The sequence below is a fragment of the Ascaphus truei genome, chromosome 8 (assembly GCF_040206685.1).
Source record: "Ascaphus truei isolate aAscTru1 chromosome 8, aAscTru1.hap1, whole genome shotgun sequence".
In the NCBI taxonomy this organism is placed as follows: domain Eukaryota; kingdom Metazoa; phylum Chordata; class Amphibia; order Anura; family Ascaphidae; genus Ascaphus; species Ascaphus truei.
In genome coordinates, this window is record NC_134490.1 from 15576570 (window position 1) to 15601388 (window position 24819).

The 24819-nt window shown below is 42.3% G+C and overlaps 1 protein-coding gene across 2 annotated transcripts in view; it reads left to right on the plus strand.

Moving 5' to 3' along the window:
- The window catches only part of UNC5B (unc-5 netrin receptor B), a 181161-nt gene that overhangs the window by 132646 nt on the left and 23696 nt on the right, over positions 1 to 24819 (plus strand). Inside the window, exons 2-9 of one of the 2 annotated variants that reach the window (XM_075610595.1) lie at positions 478 to 699; positions 3778 to 3921; positions 4842 to 4945; positions 10714 to 10894; positions 13465 to 13632; positions 14290 to 14454; positions 17060 to 17092; positions 19035 to 19229. In XM_075610595.1, the coding sequence (XP_075466710.1) occupies positions 478 to 699; positions 3778 to 3921; positions 4842 to 4945; positions 10714 to 10894; positions 13465 to 13632; positions 14290 to 14454; positions 17060 to 17092; positions 19035 to 19229 (1212 nt within the window). The remainder of the gene's footprint in view (positions 1 to 477; positions 700 to 3777; positions 3922 to 4841; positions 4946 to 10713; positions 10895 to 13464; positions 13633 to 14289; positions 14455 to 17059; positions 17093 to 19034; positions 19230 to 24819) is intronic. The other variant, XM_075610596.1, reaches the window with a different exon arrangement.

Here is a 24819-nt window from a genome sequence, read left to right on the forward strand (position 1 = left end):
TCAAATCAACGGTTTTTACCTTTTTTTTTTTTAACTTTAAAGGTCTCGTACGAACATACTGTATTTCTGGGATGAGACCTGATAATTACAAAGTAAAGTCATTTGTTGTGCCAATTGTACAAATAGTTTTGTTTTTTTATTTACATTTTATCCATCTATGGGTGAAAAGCAAGGGTGGGCAACTCCAGTCCTCAAGGGCCACCAACAGGTCAGGTTTACAGGATATCCCTGCTTCAGCATATGTGGCACAGTCTCTGCTGAAGCAGGGATAACCTGAAAACATGACCTGTTGTTGGCCCTTGAGTACTGGATTCCCCCCCCCCCGCCCACCAGGTGTAAACCATAGACATAAAGCAATGGTTTCCAACTTCATTGTGTCAGGTTGACATAAGGAAACAGGTCACCGAGTATTAACAAGTAAATACGTAGTTTTACTGTAACTATCTTGATCATTAATGTCCCTTTGCTCCTGTGCAGGAATCGAGTACAGCGACGTTCTGCCGGACTCCTTCCCGTCAGCCCCAGCGGAGTCACTCCCGCATTTCCTCTTGGAGCCGGAAGATGCCTACATTGTGAAGAATAAGCCAGTGGAACTCATCTGTAAGGCTAACCCCGCCACTCAGATCTACTTCAAATGCAATGGAGAATGGGTCAACCAAAATGACCATATCACGAAGGAAAGGCTCGACGAGGTGACAGGTATGGCTCTACAGCAATGAGATGGCGTGATTCTTTTGGGGGTTTCCCAGGCAGTTCTTCAAATCAATGCATGCAGCTGCCCCTAGGACAGGGGGGCTCAACTCCAGTCGTCAGGCCCCGCCAACAGGTTAGGTTTTCAGGATATCCAAGATTCAGCACAGGTGGCTCAATCAGTCGAAAACTGTACCTCTGATTGGGCCACCTGTTCTGATGCAGGGACTGATTGAGCTACCTGGGCTGAAGCAGGGACATCCTGAAAACCAAACCTGTTGGTGGGTTGAGTACTAGAGTTGAGCTCCCTCTAGGATACAAATCTTGCAGTACAAGAGTTGTGTTCCAGTTAACATGACGAGGACCCCCCCCCCCCCCCAATGTTGCTATTTTCATAATTGTTATTCTCTAGTAGATCAGAAAAGATTTGCCCAAGGTCAAGAGGGATTTGAAGCCATTTTGCTGTAATTTGGAGCTGTAACTACTAGAGATGGCCACATTTTTGGTGCCAATTTGGATCCCCAGCGGATCGTCCGGTTCCTTTGGTCCGCGGATTCTGCGGATCAATCTTAAAAAGGACGATTCACGTTTTGCGGAGTCTTTATTATTATTACCAATACACTCCACGGATTCCACGACACGTGGACGGATTTGCAGAATTCAATACGTGGATTTTTCAACCCGTTGGTGAATTCTTAAGAATCCGCCAACACATTGCTGAATCCGCGGTTTGGATTGTACAAATCATCCACAAGTTGTATCCAATGGTGGTTTTTGATGAATCCGCACGGATTAGAACCATCCAAATCCGGTCACGGATTTTACACTGTGAAGCAGATTTGGGGTTGGAAATGAGTGAAAATCCGAGAAATTCGCCCATCTTTGGTAACTACCCACTTCTTCCCTGACAACTGATCGCGGAGAAACATTGGAGATAACTCACTTAGATCTTGGCATAGTCTTTAGACTTTTATCTCAGTATATTTGGAAAAAGACGAATGATTAATGTAGACTTTCTACATAATAAACTTGGTTAATGTATTTCAACTAATGTTTAGATTTAACGGAGAACATCTCCAGTTCAGTGACATCCTCCCTAGCGAACGCTGGGCTCTGCAGATGGGGGGATGCACTGGAGATATTACGGATGTTTCCTAAGCTGCTGGGTGAAGTTAGCAGGCTGTCGCCTCTGACTGCTCTGAGATCAACTAATGATTGGAAGCCTACATTAGTAATGATGGCAGGTGGTAAGAGTCATTAGCAGGCCTATTGTAGTGAGAAGGCTGCTTGAAGGAGCTCCTATAGCCATCATGTTGTGTGGTTGCCCGTTTTGCTATGAAATGTAGTGTCTGGATCAGAATGACGTAGCAGAGCCCAGGCTTCTGGGTAACCAGGGGGTGGTACCTGTATCGGTAAATATGACAGGCACTAAGTGGGTGGCTGTTTCCATTGAACATCTTCCATTGTATGGTTGATGCTGGCATCATAGGGAACAGTCCTTTTTTTTTAACTCTTTGGGAGCTATTCATTCAACTGCGATAGTGCCGATCGGGGATTGAAGTCCATGGGAATTTCCGTGCAACAGTGCCCTGATTGGCACAATCAGAGTTGAATGACGTGGCCCCTTCTTCGGTTTACGACGTAAAGTGGTTTTCTGGAGAAACCTGAAAGTTTATTTTGCGATAGAATGGCAAGTTATTTAATTACAAAGAAAATGTGGATGGCAAAAAAAGACGGAAGGATTGCAAATGTACATCATTTATTAAAAGTCTGCGCCAGGCTTACGGGATGTAAGGAACCATCTGCATGTAGTCAGTTATCTCCTTACTTTCATATGGAAGGGGACATTTCAGCTAAAGGACTTAGAGAAGGGAAGTGGGTTTTGAAAATAAAATTGCATTGTTTAAACGAAGAAAATATAATGATGTTGCGTAGATTGGGTATTGTGCCTATTATACAGTACATGAATATGGCAATATCAGGTTACATCACTTGTCAATACAAATCTGGACATAGATTTCATTTTGGTACACAGAGCGAACGCAGGCATACAATACTGTATAATACATTGACACTATATGGTATCAGCTAACAAGAGGTAATACATTTTGTCAACATCTGATTGCACATCATTACATTTTAATAGCCCCTTATAGAAGACGTATTTAAAGCTGCAGTTCAAGCTACCGTTTAAAAAAAAAAAAATATATATATATATATATATATTCCCCCATTCAATATGTGCATCAATACAATCTGCACACTCACAAGTGATTAGCTAAATTGCCGATCGATCCGTTCTCCTGTAATCGATTGCTGAAGATTTGGCTCGGGGGTTCGTTAAATCTCTGTTAGTGCAGCAGAAGAGGACCCAAGATGCAAAGTTCTGTGTGGGAAGATCATGTGACCAGGCAGTCGCTAGATGCAATTGGTGCACTGCTATAGAGAGGGCAGGGCTCAAGAGCCAGAGCGTGCTTCAGAAGAGGACTGGGATGTGACTTTGTTAATGGTTGCTATAGAAACAAAAATGCTTGTTACATTAGAATACATTAAAAATGTCTAACATTTTTTTTTTAAATGCTACAGTACAAGTATTTTTTCATAGTACAAAACTGATTTATTTAAAAAAAAAACATGTAGGATATTGTTTGAACTGCAGCTTTAAAGCTTTTTACAATAATAGCTGGTTTGCTCTTGTGGGGGGGGATGCTTTGATATGGCTAAACGGATGTATTTCAGTGACACCGCGATAATGTTTCCCAGAAAGACTAGAATATAGTCGGCGTGGTGGCACCATTTCCCAAGTATATAGAATCCGAAATCAACTAACCATTCATATTCTTTTATTAAGTGCATGTCATGGAACAGACTGCTATATTGTTTTCATTTTGTTTATGCCAAACAACTTATTGCCATGTAATTGTCTGTGAGCCTGATACAGTATGATATGCATAATAACGTTTGCATGGTACATTTTAATGCCTATCCAGTTGCATGGACATTGTCACTGGGAACTGGGAAGTTAAGTCACTTGTAATATTCCATGATGCTAATTTGAAATTGACTTGCAAGTTTACCTTTTTCCAGGCCTCGTGGTACGGGAGGTCCAGATTGAGGTCTCCCGGCAGCAGGTGGAAGAACTCTTTGGTTTGGAAGATTACTGGTGCCAGTGCGTGGCATGGAGCTCAGCTGGAACTACCAAGAGCCGGAGAGCTTACGTCAGAATAGCTTGTAAGTTTGGTGCCTGCTGGCAAACTGCAATGGGTTTAACATGAGGCTGAGCGCTGTTTATGGGACATCTTCTGTGTAGGATTTAGCTTTAGTAGGGAAAGTTGTTAATGCAATTTGGCAAGCAATGTGGCAATTCCACTGACTGCAGCGCCATCTTGTGGCTCTAGATGCAATATGTGATTCCTTACTGCCCTTTTTTTTTGGGGGGGGGGTTAATATATGCAGCATTTGATTACCTTTAATGAAAATTAATTACCTATTGTTCCAATCGATCTGTTCTTCGGTGATCGATCAGTGAATATCCTGCTCTTTGGGCTCAATCAATGGCGGCCACTGAATCAATCCTTCTGCCAGTGTAATGCAACAGCTACAATATATCCTGATATTACTCTGGGTAACATTGTCTATTGTTACAGCTTTCATCTCAGATACAGTTCCATGTTGGGAACGCGGCAAAACTTTCCTGTTTGTGATCATTTGCTGCCAATGCTATTCCACTGCTGGGGAGCGGGCAGGGCTAAAATAAATCGGTGTCAGAGTCTGCTATAGCAACCAAAGGAAAGGATGCGCAGCACATTAAAACTCATTAAAAATGACATTAAGAGTTAGGGGGGGAAATGCAGAAAGTATTATCTAATACGACAGAACTGATTTATTATGTTAAAAAACAAAACAGTAGGATTTTGAACGTTTGCTGCTTTTTAAAGACGCCTTGTAAAATGTTCTTCTCACAGCCAAATATTTATTAAATGAGCCACTGATTGAGCCTCCTGTGCTGAAGCAGGGATATCCTGAAAACCTGACCTGTTGGTAGCTCTTGGGGACTGGAGTTGAGCACTCCTGATATAGAACATGTTTTTCACTTGTATGCATCTCCATCATTTTCATTTATGTTATTCAATGGTGGTTTTCTCTAACAGATTTGAGAAAGAATTTTGATCAGGAACCTTTGGGGAAAGAAGTCCCACTAGAACATGAGGTGTTACTGCAGTGTCGTCCACCCGAAGGCATCCCACCTGCCGAGGTAAAGGAACAATTCTGTTTGCCTGTTTTGTATGAGTGCTCATATTTGCTACAAATCTGCTATCTTCATAAATTGTCATTGTTACTTCAAACCTTCCTAGTCTCTAGTCCAGTGTTTTTCAACCAGGGTTCCTATGAAGCTTTGGGTTTCATGGGCATCCCTAAAGGGTTCCCTGAAATGTTCTGGTAATTTGAAAATTGTACCAAATACAGAAGAATTTACAATGCATCTGATCTCAGACGCGCTACTAGAGAGGGTTGGGGTTCTTTAGAATGCATCTGATCTCAGACACAGTACTAGAGAGGGTTGGGGTTCTTTACAATGCATCTGATCTCAGACGCACTATTAGAGAGGGTTGGGGTTTCATACAATGCATCTGATCTCAGATGCACTATTAGAGAGGGTTGGAGTTCCTTACAATGCATCTGATCTCAGACACGCTATTAGAGAGGGTTGGGGTTCCTTACAATGAATCTGATCTCAGACGCGCTATTAGAGAGGGTTGGGGTTTCATACAATGCATCTGATCTCAGACATGCTATTATAGAGGGTTGGGGGTTCCTCACAATTTCACTTAGGGTTCCTTAACCAAAAAAAGGTTGGAAACCACTTGTCTTGTCAGTAGTAAGATGATCATATGTCCAGGTTTAGCTGTAACAGTCTCGGATTTTCATTAAACGCCCCCCGGTGTCCCGACAATATTCTCAAAATCGTTCAAATGTTCCAATTTTTAGCTTTTCCCTGTTTGGACTCACTTAAAACTCTTAAACCGTAGAAATACACTGCATGTTTTTATGTGACGGATCATAGCAAAGAGGAAACATTTTAAATATATTGGTAAACTTCAACGATCCGATTCATTAATATAAACCAAACCGTCATTTTGCTACACTCGAGTGTTATATTAGGAAACTGAAATAAATGAATAATACAGCATATATGGGGACACTATTAGACAAATGCCATTATAATATTTATTTTGAAGTGGTAATTTCGGCTAATTCTATACAACAAATGTCAGAAAAATAAAAAAAAACACATAAATTGGGATATTAAAAAGTGACACAAATTGACAAACAAGTAACTGATGCAACTCATGGAAATAGACAGCGGTGGGCAAACTCCCCGGGTCTGCGCCCCTCCCGCCCCCCCTACCTGCTCCCTCCTCGGTCGTGTCCCCCTGCGTTTAATGATGCATCAAATGACGCTGCGGGATCATTTGACGTCGCTTCTCCATGGCAACAGGTGTCATTTGATGCCGCTTTGTCATAGAGACACGTGACCAGGCTCTCAGCGCGGGGCCTTTTGTAAACGCCGGGCCATTCACCCCCCCCCCCCCCCCAGAAAAGTCTCGGGCCCCCCAGTTTGCGCACCGCTGAAATAGACGACAAATCATCCATTATATAAGTAAAAATCCATAATAATAGAATACAAAATATAAACTTAAATTCACACACACATATATATATATATATATATATATATATATATATATATATATATATATACACACACACAAAAGAGAGGAAAGAAGCCCTATAAAAAGCACTCAAATAATTCAAAATAAGAGGGATTTTATTGGTAACACAGAATTACCAAAAAGTGAGTAAAAATGAATTAAAAAACGAAAAACCACTAATCTCCAGTAATATTCAGACTGCTAGATAATGAAGAAATCACTAAATAAATATTTAAGGGATTAAACAAACTAGAAAGGAAACAGTAATACGTTGCACGCTAGTACACTAAATGAAGCAACGCACTCAGAGTTCAAGCTCACTGACGGGAAAATATATTCCCTAAAGTGCGACAGACCGGCCGGTGACTGAACAAAACTACCTGACATAGTGAGATGGTGGAACAAAAGTATGCTCGGGCTCATGTACATGATGTGAGGAACAGGTAATTAAGGGTAGTAACCCTAACAGGTAATACCAGTGTGTCAGAGCATCCTGAAAATGTGACAGTTAAGTCAGGGGAGTGCAATCTTTTTTCCCTGCGCCCCCCTGCCGTCTGTCCCCCTCTCCTTGCCCCCCCCCCCCCCCCACCCTGCTTACCTTGCTTCAGACATCCTGGCGTCATGACATCACGTTGTCACGGCAACGCCACATGACCAGGAGCATCTGAAACAAGGTAAGTAGAAGTTTACAGAGGCCCTGCAGCTCCCCCGGCATTAATTTAAATGTATTCGGGAAGCGTGCGGTGGCCTCTGTAAACCCCGCGCCCCCCACTTTGTGCACTGCTGAGTTAAGTAACAATAAAAGTCTTGTAGCAAGCGTGCTGTACTGCCTAAAAAAGCAGTTCAGTAATAATAGCACTGTTAGCAGTTCTGGCTTTATCAGCCGGAGTTCCCAGCTGAGACCGCACTTCCCCTCATCGGTTGCTAGCCGCTGCTGTTGTTGATCGTTGCCTGATAGATGTCACAGACTCAGAAGGCTTTAATTTGCAAAACCGGATCGCCACCAGACCTCACGTGACCGGACTGATTTGCTTGTCCCTGTTATACTGCTGCTGCTTACTTTTGGCCGCGTACGTGGCTACTTCCATTGTCTGCAACAGAGAAATCCCCTGACTGATGAGTATTACTTCATTCTTAACACACTGGTATTACCTGTTAGGGTTACTGCCCTTAATTACCAGTTCCTCACATCATGGTCATGGGCCTGAGCATACAGTACTTTTGTTCCACCATCTAACTATCTCAGGTAGGTTCAGTGACCGGCTGGTCTGTCGCACGAGGGAATATATTCTCCCTTTAGTGAGCTTGAACTCTGAGTGTGTTGCTTCGTTTAGTGCACTAGCGTGCAACGTGTTATTGTTTCAGTTTCATTAGTGGTTTTTCCTTTTTTAATTCATTTTTACTCACTTTTTGTTATTTCTGTGTTACCAATAAAATCCATCTTATCTTGAATTATTTGAGTGCTTTTTATAGGGCTTCTTACCTCTCTTTTGCGTCTTCATATTATACCTGCCCTTAGCACCGCCAGAGGCTATATTTTTTGCCATATTGCTGGTTTCTTATTTATTTTAAAAATCTGAACTATAGATTTGATTGCAGCAATATCTGTTAGTTTATTATATTTCTCTATCTATCTACAGTATTTATCATTTGCATGTCATTTCCCAGAATCCCTTGCTGCAGTGGAAGAACTCTATGCAGGGTAATAATGGTGAAAGGCAGGGTTGCACACCTGTCTAAGACATGCAAATGAGCATACAGTAATATTTCAGATAGATAGATAGATAGATAGATAGATAGATAGATAGATAGATAGATAGATAGATAGATAGATAGATAGATAGATTCTTTATATAGAGAGGGAGGGAGACCTGGAAACCTGTCTTGCAAAAGTTTACACAAACTGGCTGCTTTGACAATCTCCTCACTAGCCTAACTATCATTCTAGCTTTGCCCATTTATTTTAATTTGACCAATCAGATCTGTACTCAAACTCATCACGGTATCTCTCCAATCATAGCAAAGTAGGTGTCACCTCTGTCATGATGCCCATTCCCAAGAGGTAGATGGGTATCTTCTTTCCATACCATACAAATGGTGCCAAATAGACACAGCTGAGATATAATATTACCAGGGAGTTTGTACTAAGAATGATCATACATCTTTTGTACAGATAAACAGATCATTTTGGTTCATGGAACGTTATTCAGCATCTTTGCCATCTGGCAGAAAACTGCTAAAACCAGGGTCTGGCAGCCAAGGCATCATCAGAAAAACCTTACTTCTTGTCGCAATATTTTCTCCTAAATTATTTCCCTGGAGATGTAATACAGCAAAACAACAACAACTAATTGAAGGTCAAAGGCAAAGTCTATTCAGTATAGAGAAAGAAAGCATTTGACAAAGGACTAGACAATCCTACTATTTGTATAAGTCTGTGCATACTGGGGATTCTTAAAACTGCTGGAAGTGACTTTGGTCACAGTTAAAATTGACTCTGCTTCCCGGAGGCAAAATTTAGTTCACCTGTCTTATTGAATGCAGGCGTCCCAAAAATCTTTGCAACAGCTTTACTATCCCAGCAGGATCTAACACCTACCAAGCTTGGCAGTTACATTTCAGAAAGAGAAGGAGGGAGATAAATTAGCCCCATCCTTGCGGATGCATTAGTGGAGTGATGAATGCGACCACATTAAGGCAGCCAGCTTTCATTATTCAGCAGAATTGTTTATTTTGGGCCTGGGATCTGTTATTCTGACATCTAATAACACACTTAACCTCCACACCTGTTCATCTCTTTGTACTTGCCAATCTGTGGTTATGATCCCAGGTTGATGAAATCCGGAGGGGAATGATAAACTTTCTCATATTCTTCATTAAGGGACTAAAAGGAAAAGTTGAACCGTCAAGGCCCCCATGGAGATTTAAGATCGCAAATGTGCTGACTGATGCAACATAGGTTTGCAGAATGAGATGCTGCAGGGGAATGTAGGACATGTCTAATCGAAACTTGGTGCAAGACAAGATAGGGTATCATCCACTTTGGGAATTAATCGGACCTGTACTCAGCCAAAGTCTGCCTGCTAAGAATAGGTTTAGCCTTGTTTTTTTTAACCTTGTTCTTAGCTGCCGTTCTACACATTGCTATTAGGATGGAAGAAATAAGTCCACAACCGGGTTACCCTACACATGACAATCAAAATGTGGTTGTCGTCTTGGTTTATGGGTGAAATTACAGAACACTTCACTGAATAGTAGGGTATGTTGCTTCTAATAAAGGTTTGGCTACTCAAACCTTGTTCAACACGTGTGGGGTTATTCTTCACTTAAAATTAATCTGAGGTAAAGGGTCTGTAATGTAAGTACATAATTCTGTGAGGACTATACTTTATCCCACTCATATATTCCCAACTGAAAAGCATAAGAAACAATATATGGTTAAGTGTACACAACTTCTTGTGTATGTCAGGGTTGAGACACCAGCATATAGCTTTCTCTCTCCAGATAAATAATGCTACTGTACCTCCTCGTTAGCAAAAGCTTCATTTACTATGGTTGCCGTTCATATAAAATGTTGAAAAACAACCCTGGCCTTTTCGAACAGATGGACATAAGCAGACGAAATATTTGTTTAGGGCTCCAAAAAAAAGACCTGGGGACACACTATTTCTTCTGATTCATTGAAGTCAAAACTATTCTATTAACTACAGCGAATTGGAGCACTGCCTCTGGCACTAAAGAAATTAAATTGCCATTGTTAATTGGGGTGGTGCATAGGATATAATGAAGGGGCTGCCATTTTGGGAAAAGGGAATACATATTAACAAGCAGCAAGCAGTAGACATCGGGAAACAAGACCACGTTTTATTTGAATACTCGTTTTTTATGAATGGCTACGAGATAAATATTGGGTCTCATAGTAAGTAAAGTTAAAATGTGGCAGTATATAGTTTGTTAAACCTTCCCAGGACTTGCCCTGATTTTGTTCGCAGGATTCATACTTTTGACACCCAGTCCAATCTTTCAAAGAGAGAACAGAAACTAAACAGAGACTAAATTATCACTTGCAGCACCTAAACACTACCTGAGCCATGAAACAATGTTCTTGTATTAGCTCACATGAGTGGTTTAACCTTGCAGGGTAACAGCCCCCCCTATAGATTTGCCTTGGGACTGGTACCTTCCCAATGGTTTAGTACACTGCAGGCTTTTCCAGTTCTGCGAAGATTCATAGTTGGTCACAGACGGATACATTTTCTTCATAATTATATACCTAGTAAATGGATGTCTCTTTTATTTTACTCACTAGGTGGAGTGGTTAAGGAACGAGGACATCATTGACCCTACAGAGGATACCAACTTCCTTATAACGATTGACCACAACCTCATAATTAAGCAGGCCCGACTCTCGGACACAGCCAACTACACCTGTGTTGCTAAGAACATTGTTGCCAAGCGCAGAAGCACCACAGCAACTGTGATTGTATATGGTAAATATCTCATGACTGTATAGTAGTAATATATGTACAGATGCATTAAATCAGGGGTGAAACACACAAAATAGGGATAAATTAGGCGCTTCCACAAAGAGTGGTCACTAATAATGCAGTGATCAATAATAAGTGCTGTGATACAAAGTGTAAAATTGATATAACAATGCCAGCAAATAAAATGGCATGTGAACATAAATTGTGCTAAAAATATTTAGTGCAATGGGTGAAAAAATAGAGTTGTAACTCCCCGTTCAAACCCCTCTGGTGGGGCCTGTCTTCACTGGTCCCAAACGTTGTCATTCTTCTCACAATCCAGGGGGAGCATATGGAGAAATTCAACAGAAAAAAATAGGTGCAGATAGTAGTGAAAAAGGAACTATAATATATGTGAGTCTTGGCTCCTATAGATAGCCTACTCACAGTGTGCAGGAAGCAAATGCGCAACTCCAATACTGTGGGGTATGCTTTACTTGTGGGGTATGCCTGGAGAGATGTACCTCAGTGCAAGAAAGAAAGGGTATCCATAGCACACACCAGTATATACTGTATCCGTTTTGACAATGATAGTTCGGCTTCATCAGGAGCGTCACTACCATAGGCGAAACGCGTAGAGTGGGAGGTTCCCTTTGGCAGAGCACTCACAGATGCGTTCCCAAGCCGCAGCACCCTCTGGAATTGATGCAGCACCCTCCGGAAGTGATGCAGCACTCTCCAGAAGTGACGCGACAGAGCCCACGATCGACACCAGCAGGGAGGTTACCAGCTGGGGAGAGTCCCTGAAGACACCGCGTCGTGGTAGGAGACAGAGGCGGTGAGCGGCATCACTCACGAGGTCTTATTTCATGTGTTTTACTGTCGCAACACTGTAAGTGTGAATATTATCTTTTTATCATAAAATACCTTTATATACTGATCTGTGCTATGGATTCCTGCACACTGTGAGTAGCCTATCTATAGGAGCCAGGACTCACGTATATTATATTTCTTTTTTCACTACCATCTGCACTTTTTTTCTGTTGAATTTCTCCTCGTGCTCCCCCTGGATTGTGAGAAGAATTAAATCAAGCGTAGCCAACTCCAGTCCTCAAGGGTCATCAACAGGTCAGGGTTTCGGGATATCCCTGCTTCAGCACAGGTGGCCGCAATCAGTGGCTCCGTCATTTTGACTGAGCCACTGATTGAGCCACCTGTGCTGAAGCAGGGATATCCCGAAACCCTGAACTATTGGTGGCCCTTGAGGACTGGAGTTGGCCACCCTTGCATTAAATATCCAAGCATGATAAGCAGAGGGGACTTTATGCCCATGAATTGCTTTTACATTCATTAGAAGCAACAAAATGGCATGATCAATATTCACTCTATGAAGTCCTTACAGGAACTATCCACACACAAAAAAGTACTGAGCCGAACGTTAAAGGCGGATGGTGTCATGTGAATATGTCTAAATGATTTGAAAATATTTATAGATTGTAGATATTTATAGATCCTTCAAGTGCCGGAAGACGCCTCATGGCCCAATCACTTGCAAACCATTTCCAGGGCCATTTTCTAAGAAAGTTGGCAAAACTGTATTTCCCAAATTGGTCACATGCATATTACTTAAGGTATAAATATTACAAAAGTTTAGACTTTGGAAGCAGTCATATTTATTGTGTTTTATTGGTGTGGCCGGGGAGCGACAAGCCAAATTTGCATTATTTATTGCTCCTTGTTGAAAACAGATTGCAGGTAACCCTCTTAGACAAAGAACGTAAGGTTGTTCTGAGCTGTTTCTTATTAGCAGAGATTATTTTCCATATCAGCTTCTCACAATCTCAAGTAATCCTTTTAAAGAGAAATCCACAAATAAGATACTTTGTCCTTGTAGGCAATAAAGAATTGCATCCTTAGTTCTTTATGAAAACACTTTAATAATCCTCCACATCTTGAAGGGAGAAGTCTTAATACACAAAAAGATATGTGTCTTTTCCTACCAGCTCTATTATTCTTATTATTTTTATTACAATGACTCATTAATAAGAAGCCAACCTATATGAGACCATGGGAAATGGTATGAATGTATACCATAAATCCAATGCAAAGAACATCACATGACAACAAACAGAATTCCAAGTTACTGATTAAATAAATAGGTCTTTGCCCAGAAGAGCGTTCAATCCAGAGAGAAGACACTGACAACACAAGGGAAACGGTAAAGACATCTCAGCTAATCTCAGTCTGGTACATTTATTACACTTCTTTATAATTACATAACAACAGCACCTGTTAAGGGGGCTTGTGTGCCAATTCTGTCCAAAGACAGTGGGTGGCATTATTCTTTCCAAGCTGGACATTGGCTTACCAGATGTCTATACAACATTAGTGAATCATTAGTTAAGACACAACTATTATTTTTGTATCCTGATCATCCCTCAGTGTGTTATTAGCAGTAATAGATTTTATGAACTATTAGCTACTCCAAATCCTTCCCACACCGATGCTATAAACTGTATGAGATGTATACTATGGCTGAACATGTTGGAGAATTGCAGCCAATGTGTGTTAATGTCTGCTCTTCTCACTTCTAGTGAATGGAGGTTGGTCTTCTTGGACAGAATGGTCCCCGTGTAACAACCGATGTGGCCGTGGATGGCAGAAAAGAACAAGGATTTGCACCAACCCGACTCCCCTCAATGGTGGCTCATTTTGTGATGGGCAACCATTCCAGAAACTTGCTTGTACCACCATGTGTCCTGGTCAGTGAGATTCCATGCAAACACTACTCAATATTACTGTGCAACTTTGTCATGAAATAAAGACAAATTGCACGGCAGAGATGCATTTATATTTTGGTCGAAATTGGGACAGCAACTGAGTATTGTTGTACATAACCTGCAATTTGTTTGAAATTATTGTATAATCTGTTGTTTTATGTTTCAGGCCATACCTGTATGTCAGTATATATATATATATATATATATATATATATATATATATATATATATATATATATATATATATATATATATATATATATATATATATATATATATATATATATATATATATATATATGTGTGTATGTATATATATATACAAATACAACTGTATGCATATCACTTTTTGTCACTTTTTTTACTCACCATAACTTAACTCAGTATTATATATATATAAACAGAAGTGCATGCCCCATAGCGTAATACAGTTTATTACAAATGCTAGGTTGGAGAAACCACAAGATTGCACACTCACACTGTTGGTCCTTCTTTGCAGATTGTTTGAATACGTTGAACTTACAGCAGGACCCCATATTTATATTGTAACACATGCAGAAATGAACACCATCACACTGTTCATTCATAGTTATTTTCTGTCTTTGTTTCCCTTTTACTATGTAATATGTTGGGATGTAGTAGACGGGGGCTGGACGGAATGGAGCAAATGGTCTGCCTGCAGCACAGATTGCACCCATTGGCGGAGCAGGGAGTGTAATGCACCCACCCCAAAGAATGGGGGGAAAGACTGCAGTGGCATGCTGCTGGACTCCAAAAACTGCACTGAGGGCCTGTGTATGCAAAGTAAGTGTCTGGCACAATGGGAAGCCTGGAAATGTTCGCTTCAATTAGGATAATTCTATGGTGTTTTGGTAGAGGTGCAGTTCCATCCCTCATTCACTAGATACACCAAATATTACATTGTAAGCTCTTTGTGTGGGGACCTATTGGGACTGCAGTATTCTACTCTGTCCAGTTCAGCTTTAGTTAATAGCACAATATGACAAAAAGGTGTTAGGAGGTAATTTAACTTGATATTGCTAAAGGGGCTAGTTGGCCATTTTTGACCAAAATTCACATTTAATTAAATGGGGATTTGGTGCTGAAAACGACCCGAACGGCTGCTTTGGACAATGTAGCATAACCCCCTTAACGAGGTATCTTTTTTCATATTTTAAAATAAATGTCACTTCCTTTTACACCCCTGTATTGTATTGGGGTTCAGTAGCTGTTAATTATTTGGTGGATCTGCCACTTTGCCTCCATTCCATTAAGTTATTATAAGAAATATAAATCAGTAGAAACTTTTTGATGCTTCCTACTGAAGCTTGGGCATGTGTATAGTGGCGTATAGGTCACCAGCGTGATATATTGCTATAACACACCTTGATTTGCCACTGTTACGATATTGCATTAATGTGCATAATTGGTACCTATCTACATTGATTTTGCATAAAAGACCGTTGAATATAAGTGGTTCATTGACACTATATGTGCAGCTCTTTTAATAAAATCTGGTCCTCTGCAGTAGTAACTTGAAGGGCACAGCGGCTTGGAGAGCAACTTGCCATCAGGAGTTATACCGAAAAAGCAGAGCACCAGTTACATGCCCCTGGCCGTCCTTGATCTGTAAAATTAAAGAGTCCTGACAACAGCAGTCAGATTCATAATGCGGGCATTACAGTATCCGACCATGTAAAATCTTACTGTACTGAACTTCCGTACTGTAAGATGACTTGTGCTGGCAGATCAAATCACAAATAGAGGGAACCCAGGAAATGTATGGATAATTTCATTGTTAAGGTTAACTATTTGGCAGAAAAAGTCACAGGATTTAAACTTGAAATCCTACTTCCAAGAGAAGCATAGAATGCCATATCAACATACTATTATTAATATTTAGTCATATAGTCATTTCACAGGGCTGTATTATAAAGTATCTTCATCAAGCAGTGCACAAAAAAAGAAGCTTACTAGGTCCATCAAATATATTTTTCTTATTCTATAGATTGCTTTTATGTTTAAGTTACCTTTTTATCATTATCATTTCATCGTAGAATCCTTCCGTTCTCGGGGGATTCAGGTGTCTCCCGCTCTGTTCTTACAGCACGAATATACAGAAGTTGCCAATGCTATTGCAAGCCTTGGCGCCCGGCATGGGACATGCATGTGTCAGCGGGAGAAGCAGCCATTGTTTTGAATCTGCCACGCATGAGAATGGGGCGGGGCTATTTCAGCCACGGGAGCACGCCACGGGTTGCAATAACGTGGGCTACATCTGTAACATAAACTTTTGGAGAATAAGGACTAAAGAGCTGTTACCTTTTGTTTAACAGAGTTTGTGTCTCCCCCGTGCTAGCACTTTTTAGTAGCTCTACTGAACACTGTCAGGTGACAGATGGGAAGTATAAATTAAATTTTCTGTAAATCACAGAGATTATATCCAAATGAGTGAGGGATAAGTACATGTTCAATTCATTATTAACCACATGCTCATTGACACATTCCCATATCATCAAATTAAATTAAATGGAATGGGAAAATGCATGGAAACCAACATGTAAGATGCATGTCAACCAACATGTAAAAAGCATGTCAACCAACATTTAAAATGCATGTCAACCAACATGTAAAAAGCATGTCAACCAACATGTAAAAAGCATGTCAACCAACATGTAAAAAGCATGTCAACCAACATGTAAAAAGCATGTCAACCAACATGTAAAAAGCATGTCAACCAACATGTAAAATGCATGTCAACCAACATGTAAAATGCATGTCAACCAACATGTAAAATGCATGTCAACAACATGTAAAATGCATGTCAACAACATGTAAAAAGCATGTCAACCAACATGTAAGGTGCATGTCAACCAACATGTAAAAAGCATGTCAATCAACATGTAAAAAGCATGTCAACCAACATGTAAAAAGCATGTCAACCAACATGTAAAAAGCATGTCAACCAACATGTAAAATGCATGTTAACCAGCATGTAAAATGCATGGGAACCAACATGTAAGATGCATGTCAACCAAGACTTCATAACAGCAGATCTACCAAATTTTGGGGCCATGAGAAATTAGATATATTATATCCATCTTTTACTAAAAATGACATAACCCTTTCATTGGCTGGGGGTCTTGCAACGCATGGCTATGTTCCCATCTTTGCCATCAACAGATTCAATTAAAATATGTTTGAATATTATAGTATAAATACATAGGAAAATCAATGTGTAATAATACAATTCTTAATCTGATATATCTACAGCCCTCAATTCTGCATCAATATCATAACCAACATGTTTTACTTCACTTTGTTTTAATTTTCTCCCTTTTTCTTAATTTGTTTCATTTATCTATCATGGCAATTCATTTCATTATTGTTTTCATTTTGTTTCTAACAGATAGAAAAGCTATAGGTGAACCAAAAAGCCATCGTAAGTTTCATTTCATCACTTTTCTTTATCATCTTTTTACATCTGATTTCATATTTTGAATGTTTGGTCACTGGGGCGCCATGATAGTGGCTTGGCACTGAGGCCCGTATTTACTAAGTGGAGCTATTCTATAAGACCCTTTCGGGTGCTTAACACACCAACAGCCAGTTCAAATGAATGGGCTTTGCGGTATCTCCTGGGGGTGGATGGTGTTTACTGGTTAGCCCCAAGAGTGTTAATATGTTTCTGCTTCCTCTGGCAGCTAAAGTGTTAATAATGCGTCCATTGTCCGAGGGGACAGATGTGCATTGCAAAGTTGTTGCCTATATGGCTGTAGTAAAGTAAGTTTGGTTTCTATAGACTACGAACCATCCTGTACCGTGCTCCCTAAAAGAAGAAAAAGAATTACCAGATAAGATTAAAATGAACCAGGAGCTGAACAAAACAGAAATGCATTCCGTAAACATTTTGCAATAGGGGAGACAAGGAAGACAAATACATTGATAAGTTGTTTTATCCAACGTTTTTTGCCTGCTAATGGCAGCAGCCAATAAAAGCCTCATCACTGCAATTGGCATCATTAAAAATATTAAATTACCCCTAAAGTAAAATGCTATTAATTATTTGCTTCTTGTGTAAAATGAGTCGGTTTCTATTTTTGCCAGATCTGCTTAATTTGAATGTTATACGGTAATTAATATTCTTTCCCCTTAATCACTTTAAACTATTTCTGCTGCCAAGCAATACATGAAACGGGAAGACTCTGGAAAAACAATCTTCCTGTATGTAGAGCAGAGTATAGGGAATCAGCCGAAGGGCTATTGAGTTTGTTTAATATAAGTATACATAGTAATTTCAGGGCAAATTCATGCTGGTATCTTAAGAAAGAAAATGGAAGAGGCAAGTTAGATTTTACATGGGTAATCATTGTACATTTAGAAATAAATGTCCTTGACGCTTTTTGAAACAAGAGGCATCCAACCATATGTTTAACAGGCACGTCTACTTGCTAACATTGGATTCTTGACCCCAGGGAATACTGCTGGCTGTGAATACTGGCTAGGACACTGAAGGATGATCAGATATAAACTAGAGGGGATGTGGTACTGCAAATATACTCAGCCAGTGTCAGCCTCGAAGGTGATCAATTTCAAAGTGAAAGGGTTGTAGTTTTCTGAAGTGGATAAACACAGAAGGAAATGCACATAAAGATTGTTCATTTGGTTACATAAATCTGCTAGAAACATTACAGCCTTTAGATCAGCTTCTGAAAATGATTCCAGTCTCCATCATAGTCAAACCTTGTTACGTTAGATTCGTTATTCTTCCGTAGTCGTACGAAATAGAAAAGCAAAGATGTTTTCAGGCTTCCTGCATATTTCATTGAAGAAGATATAGAAACTCTATCTGGTTCTTTGAAGGAAAGGTGATATACCAGGTTTATTTAAAAGAAAGAAAAATCACAGGCTCAGATTTGCAATGCAGAATCCATATAATGTACGTACAGAAAATGTGAATTAGCAACATATGGTTTTTGCATTGGAAATCTTTGTGCCTTTCAATTTTTCTTTCTGCATTTTGTGCCCAGAAAGACACCTAATAAAGCAGCAGGCCACATAAATGATTATAATGTGTGTATAAGATCTTATATCTAATATTTGTAGGTTTATTTGAAGCGTAATTCAATAAAATGATAATAATTCAAGTTCTTGAGAGCTCCTATTTTTGGGGGGCAATTATTAATTTATTTAAGGTACAAATGTGACATGCTATGGGCTTTACATAGCATGATATATCACAAGCTAGCACGATTTCCTTAGGAATAAATATAATGCTTGCATAATCGTACATAGCTTAATATGAAAAGTACTACTATAATACTTGGCCCATTGAAGTAAGTCTTGAATTATTGCACAGAACTGTACTTCTCACTTTTCCTCAGTGTTGGATTCCACGGGAGATGTGGCTCTCTATGCCGGGCTGGTTGTTGCCATTTTTGTCTTTATCATCCTACTGATGGCCGTAGGCATCGTGGTTTATCGACGTAACTGCCGGGAGTTTGACACAGACATCACAGACTCTTCGGCCGCCCTTACAGGAGGTTTTCATCCAGTCAACTTTAAGACCTCAAGACATGGTAGGTGTGGCTACTGTGCCTGATATCCTCACCCATTCACTGCTGTGCCTGACATCCTCACCCATTCACTGCTGTGCCTGACATGCTCACCCATTCACTGCTGTGCCTGATATCCTCACCCATTCACTGCTGTGCCTGACATCCTCACCCATTCACTGCTGTGCCTGACATCCTCACCCATTCACTGCTGTGCCTGATATCCTCACCCATTCACTGCTGTGTCTGACATGCTCACCCATTCACTGCTGTGCCTGACATCCTCACCCATTCACTGCTGTGCTTGATATCCGCACCCATTCACTGCTGTGCTTGATATCCGCACCTATTCACTGCTGTGCCTGATATCCTCACCCATTCACTGCTGTGTCTGACATGCTCACCCATTCACTGCTGTGCCTGACATCCTCACCCATTCACTGCTGTGCTTGATATCCGCACCCATTCACTGCTGTGCTTGATATCCGCACCCATTCACTGCTGTGCCTGACATCCTCACCCATTCACTGCTGTGCCTGATATCCTCACCCATTCACTGCTGTACCTGACATCCTCACCCATTCACTGCTGTGCCTGACATCCTCACCCATTCACTGCTGTGCCTGACATCCTCACCCATTCACTGCTGTGCCTGACATGCTCACCCATTCACTGCTGTGCCTGATATCCTCACCCATTCACTGCTGTGCCTGACATCCTCACCCATTCACTGCTGTGCCTAACATCCTCACCCATTCACTGCTGTGCCTGATATCCTCACCCATTCACTGCTGTGCCTGACATCCTCACCCATTCACTGCTGTGCCTGATATCCTCACCCATTCACTGCTGTGTCTGACATGCTCACCCATTCACTGCTGTGCCTGACATCCTCACCCATTCACTGCTGTGCCTGATATCCTCACCCATTCACTGCTGTACCTGACATCCTCACCCATTCACTGCTGTGCCTGACATCCTCACCCATTCACTGCTGTGCCTGACATCCTCACCCATTCACTGCTGTGCCTGACATGCTCACCCATTCACTGCTGTGCCTGATATCCTCACCCATTCACTGCTGTGCCTGACATCCTCACCCATTCACTGCTGTGCCTAACATCCTCACCCATTCACTGCTGTGCCTGATATCCTCACCCATTCACTGCTGTGCCTGACATCCTCACCCATTCACTGCTGTGCCTGATATCCTCACCCATTCACTGCTGTGTCTGACATGCTCACCCATTCACTGCTGTGCCTGACATCCTCACCCATTCACTGCTGTGCTTGATATCCGCACCCATTCACTGCTGTGCTTGATATCCGCACCTATTCACTGCTGTGCCTGATATCCTCACCCATTCACTGCTGTGTCTGACATGCTCACCCATTCACTGCTGTGCCTGACATCCTCACCCATTCACTGCTGTGCTTGATATCCGCACCCATTCACTGCTGTGCTTGATATCCGCACCCATTCACTGCTGTGCCTGACATCCTCACCCATTCACTGCTGTGCCTGATATCCTCACCCATTCACTGCTGTACCTGACATCCTCACCCATTCACTGCTGTGCCTGACATCCTCACCCATTCACTGCTGTGCCTGACATCCTCACCCATTCACTGCTGTGCCTGACATGCTCACCCATTCACTGCTGTGCCTGACATGCTCACCCATTCACTGCTGTGCCTGACATGCTCACCCATTCACTGCTGTGCCTGACATCCTCACCCATCCACTGCTGTGCCTGACATCCGCACCCATTCACTGCTGTGCCTGACATCCGCACCCATTCACTGCTGTGCCTGACATGCTCACCCATTCACTGCTGTGCCTGACATGCTCACCCATTCACTGCTGTGCCTGACATGCTCACCCATTCACTGCTGTGCCTGACATGCTCACCCATTCACTGCTGTGCCTGACATGCTCACCCATTCACTGCTGTGCCTGACATGCTCACCCATTCACTGCTGTGCCTGACATCCTCACCCATCCACTGCTGTGCCTGACATCCGCACCCATTCACTGCTGTGCCTGACATCCGCACCCATTCACTGCTGTGCCTGACATGCTCACCCATTCACTGCTGTGCCTGATATCCTCACCCATTCACTGCTGTGCCTGACATGCTCACCCATTCACTGCTGTGCCTGATATCCTCACCCATTCACTGCTGTGCCTGACATGCTCACCCATTCACTGCTGTGCCTGATATCCTCACCCATTCACTGCTGTGCCTGACATCCTCACCCATTCACTGCTGTGCCTGACATCCTCACCCATTCACTGCTGTGCCTGACATCCTCACCCATTCACTGCTGTGCCTGATATCCGCACCCATTAACTGCTGTGCCTGACATCCTCACCCATTCACTGCTGTGCCTGACATCCGCACCCATTCACTGCTGTGCCTGACATCCGCACCCATTCACTGCTGTGCCTGACATGCTCACCCATTCACTGCTGTGCCTGATATCCTCACCCATTCACTGCTGTGCCTGACATGCTCACCCATTCACTGCTGTGCCTGATATCCTCACCCATTCACTGCTGTGCCTGACATGCTCACCCATTCACTGCTGTGCCTGACATCCTCACCCATTCACTGCTGTGCCTGACATCCTCACCCATTCACTGCTGTGCCTGACATCCTCACCCATTCACTGCTGTGCCTGATATCCGCACCCATTCACTGCTGTACCTGACATCCTCACCCATTCACTGCTGTGCCTGACATCCTCACCCATTCACTGCTGTGCCTGACATACTCACCCATTCACTGCTGTGCCTGACATCCTCACCCATTCACTGCTGTGCCTGACATGCTCACCCATTAACTGCTGTGCCTGACATCCTCACCCATTCACTGCTGTGCCTGACATCCTCACCCATTCACTGCTGTGCCTGACATCCTCATCCATTCACTGCTGTGCCTGATATCTTCACCCATTCACTGCTGTGCCTGACATCCTCACCCATTCACTGCTGTGCCTGATATCTGCACCCATTCACTGCTGTGCCTGACATGCTCACCCATTCACTGCTGTGCCTGACATCCTCACCCATTCACTGCTGTGCCTGACATGCTCACCCATTCACTGCTGTGCCTGACATGCTCACCCATTCACTGCTGTGCCTGACATGCTCACCCATTCACTGCTGTGCCTGACATGCTCACCCATTCACTGCTGTGCCTGACATGCTCACCCATTCACTGCTGTGCCTGCATCCTCACCCATTCACTGCTGTGCCTGACATCCTCACCCATTCACTGCTGTGCCTGACATCCTCACCCATTCACTGCTGTGCCTGACATCCTCACCCATTCACTGCTGTGCCTGACATCCTCACCCATTCACTGCTGTGTCTGACATCCGCACCCATTCACTGCTTTGCCTGATATCCTCACCCATTCACTGCTGTGCCTGACATCCTCACCCATTCACTGCTGTGCCTGATATCCTCACCCATTCACTGCTGTGCCTGACATCCTCACCCATTCACTGCTGTGCCTGACATACTCACCCATTCACTGCTGTGCCTGACATCCTCACCCATTCACTGCTGTGCCTGACATCCGCACCCATTCACTGCTGTGCCTGACATGCTCACCCATTCACTGCTATGCCTGACATCCGCACCCATTCAGTGCCGTGCATGATCATTAGCTGATGTCTGGCAGATGGTGCGAATAACAAAACAGATGAGGCTTAAGAAGACAAGATTCCAATGGTTTACATCCAGGGAATTGTAATTACTGAGCGTGTATTTTTGTAATTACAGTGTACACCTCTCTTTTGCATGCAACTAAAATAAATCTATACAGTGTTGACATATATTTTTGTATGTTGCAATTATTGAACCTATAGTTATCATAGAACTTCTATGAAACTACATTCAATATTCAAAGAAACGCAGTCATGCAGCTATTGCAGTACGTGAAAGAATAAAATGTAGCAGCGGGATTTATACAATTTAACTTATAAAAGCTGATGTGATAGTCTCTGAACAAAATTCATGTTGCCTACTTTGGCATTTAATCTATTTAGTGTTGATGAGATGATCTGTAACATCCATTTACATTGAGTACTAGAGATGGGTGAATTTTGGGGGCGGATTTGGATGTGCAGTGGATTGGCTAGTTCCTTTGGTCCGCGGATTTCAGCGGATTAATCTGATAAAGGGCAATTCGCGGTTTGTGGATTTTTTATTATTATCACCAATGCACTCCGCGGATTCCGCATTCTGTGGACGGATTTGTAGTATCCAATCCGCGAATTCAGAAATCCGTTGGCGGATTCTTAAGAATCCACCTATGAATTGCTGAATCCGCGGATTCGACTCTACAAATCCATCCACGGGTTATATCCAATGGTGATTTTTGATGAATCCATGTGGATTGAAACAGCCGAAATCCGTTTGCGGATTTTACACCGCGAAACGGATTTTGGGGGTTACATCAGCGAAAATCTGGGAAACGGATTTGGATGGATTCACCAACCTCTACTGATCACAAGTACTGTATGTAGAAGAGGGCAGTCACAGTAAGTAGTTTCTTAAAACACTCACCTGCTGGCACAGTTGTGAATTGATATGAAGCCATAAATAGTGATGGAAGCCTCAGAACACAGAGGACTTGCAAACGGTGACATGATTTTATTGTAAACAGATTCCCTCCCCTTTAAGCCCCTTAGGCTCCACCTCTCTGCTCTGTCACTCCTGTGACATCACTGGGGGTTTCAGTAAGGTTTTTGGCGCCAATTGTTTCACACAGGGTGAGGGGTAGGGTATATCTGGGTATCACACAGGGTGAGGGGTAGGGTATATCTGGGTATCACACAGGGTGAGGGGTAGGGTATATCTGGGTATCACACAGGGTGAGGGGTAGGGTATATCTGGGTATCACACAGGGTGAGGGGTAGGGTATATCTGGGTATCACACAGGGTGAGGGGTAGGGTATATCTGGGTATCACACAGGGTAAGGGGTAGGGTATATCTGGGTATCACACAGGGTGAGGGGTAGGGTATATCTGGGTATCACACAGGGTGAGGGGTAGGGTATATCTGGGTATCACACAGGGTGAGGGGTAGGGTATATCTGGGTATCACACAGGGTGAGGGGTAGGGTATATCTGGGTATCACACAGGGTGAGGGGTAGGGTATATCTGGGTATCACACAGGTTGAGGGGTAGGGTATATCTGGATATCACACAGGGTGAGGGGTAGGGTATATCTGGGTATCACACAGGGTGAGGGGTAGGGTATATCTGGGTATCACACAGCGTGAGGGGTAGGGTATATCTGGGTTTGCTTGTCACTTATTTATTTGATCTTGAGAAAGGTCCAAGTGGGGACCGAAACGTTGAGTCAATAAATGTCACTTTCTATGCATATAGCAGTGCCTGTCCTGTTTTCCCTTTTTTGTATCTTTTTGGGCAGTATGCACCCTCCCTTTACCTTTATTTTATATTCTGTTTTGTTTGTGCCCTATTTCTGATTATATATATGTACACATTATATATATATGTTCTTCAGTATTAGGTGATACCTTTTTTATTTGGACTAACAATCTATGTCATTGGACAAGCTTTCGAGAGTTCTC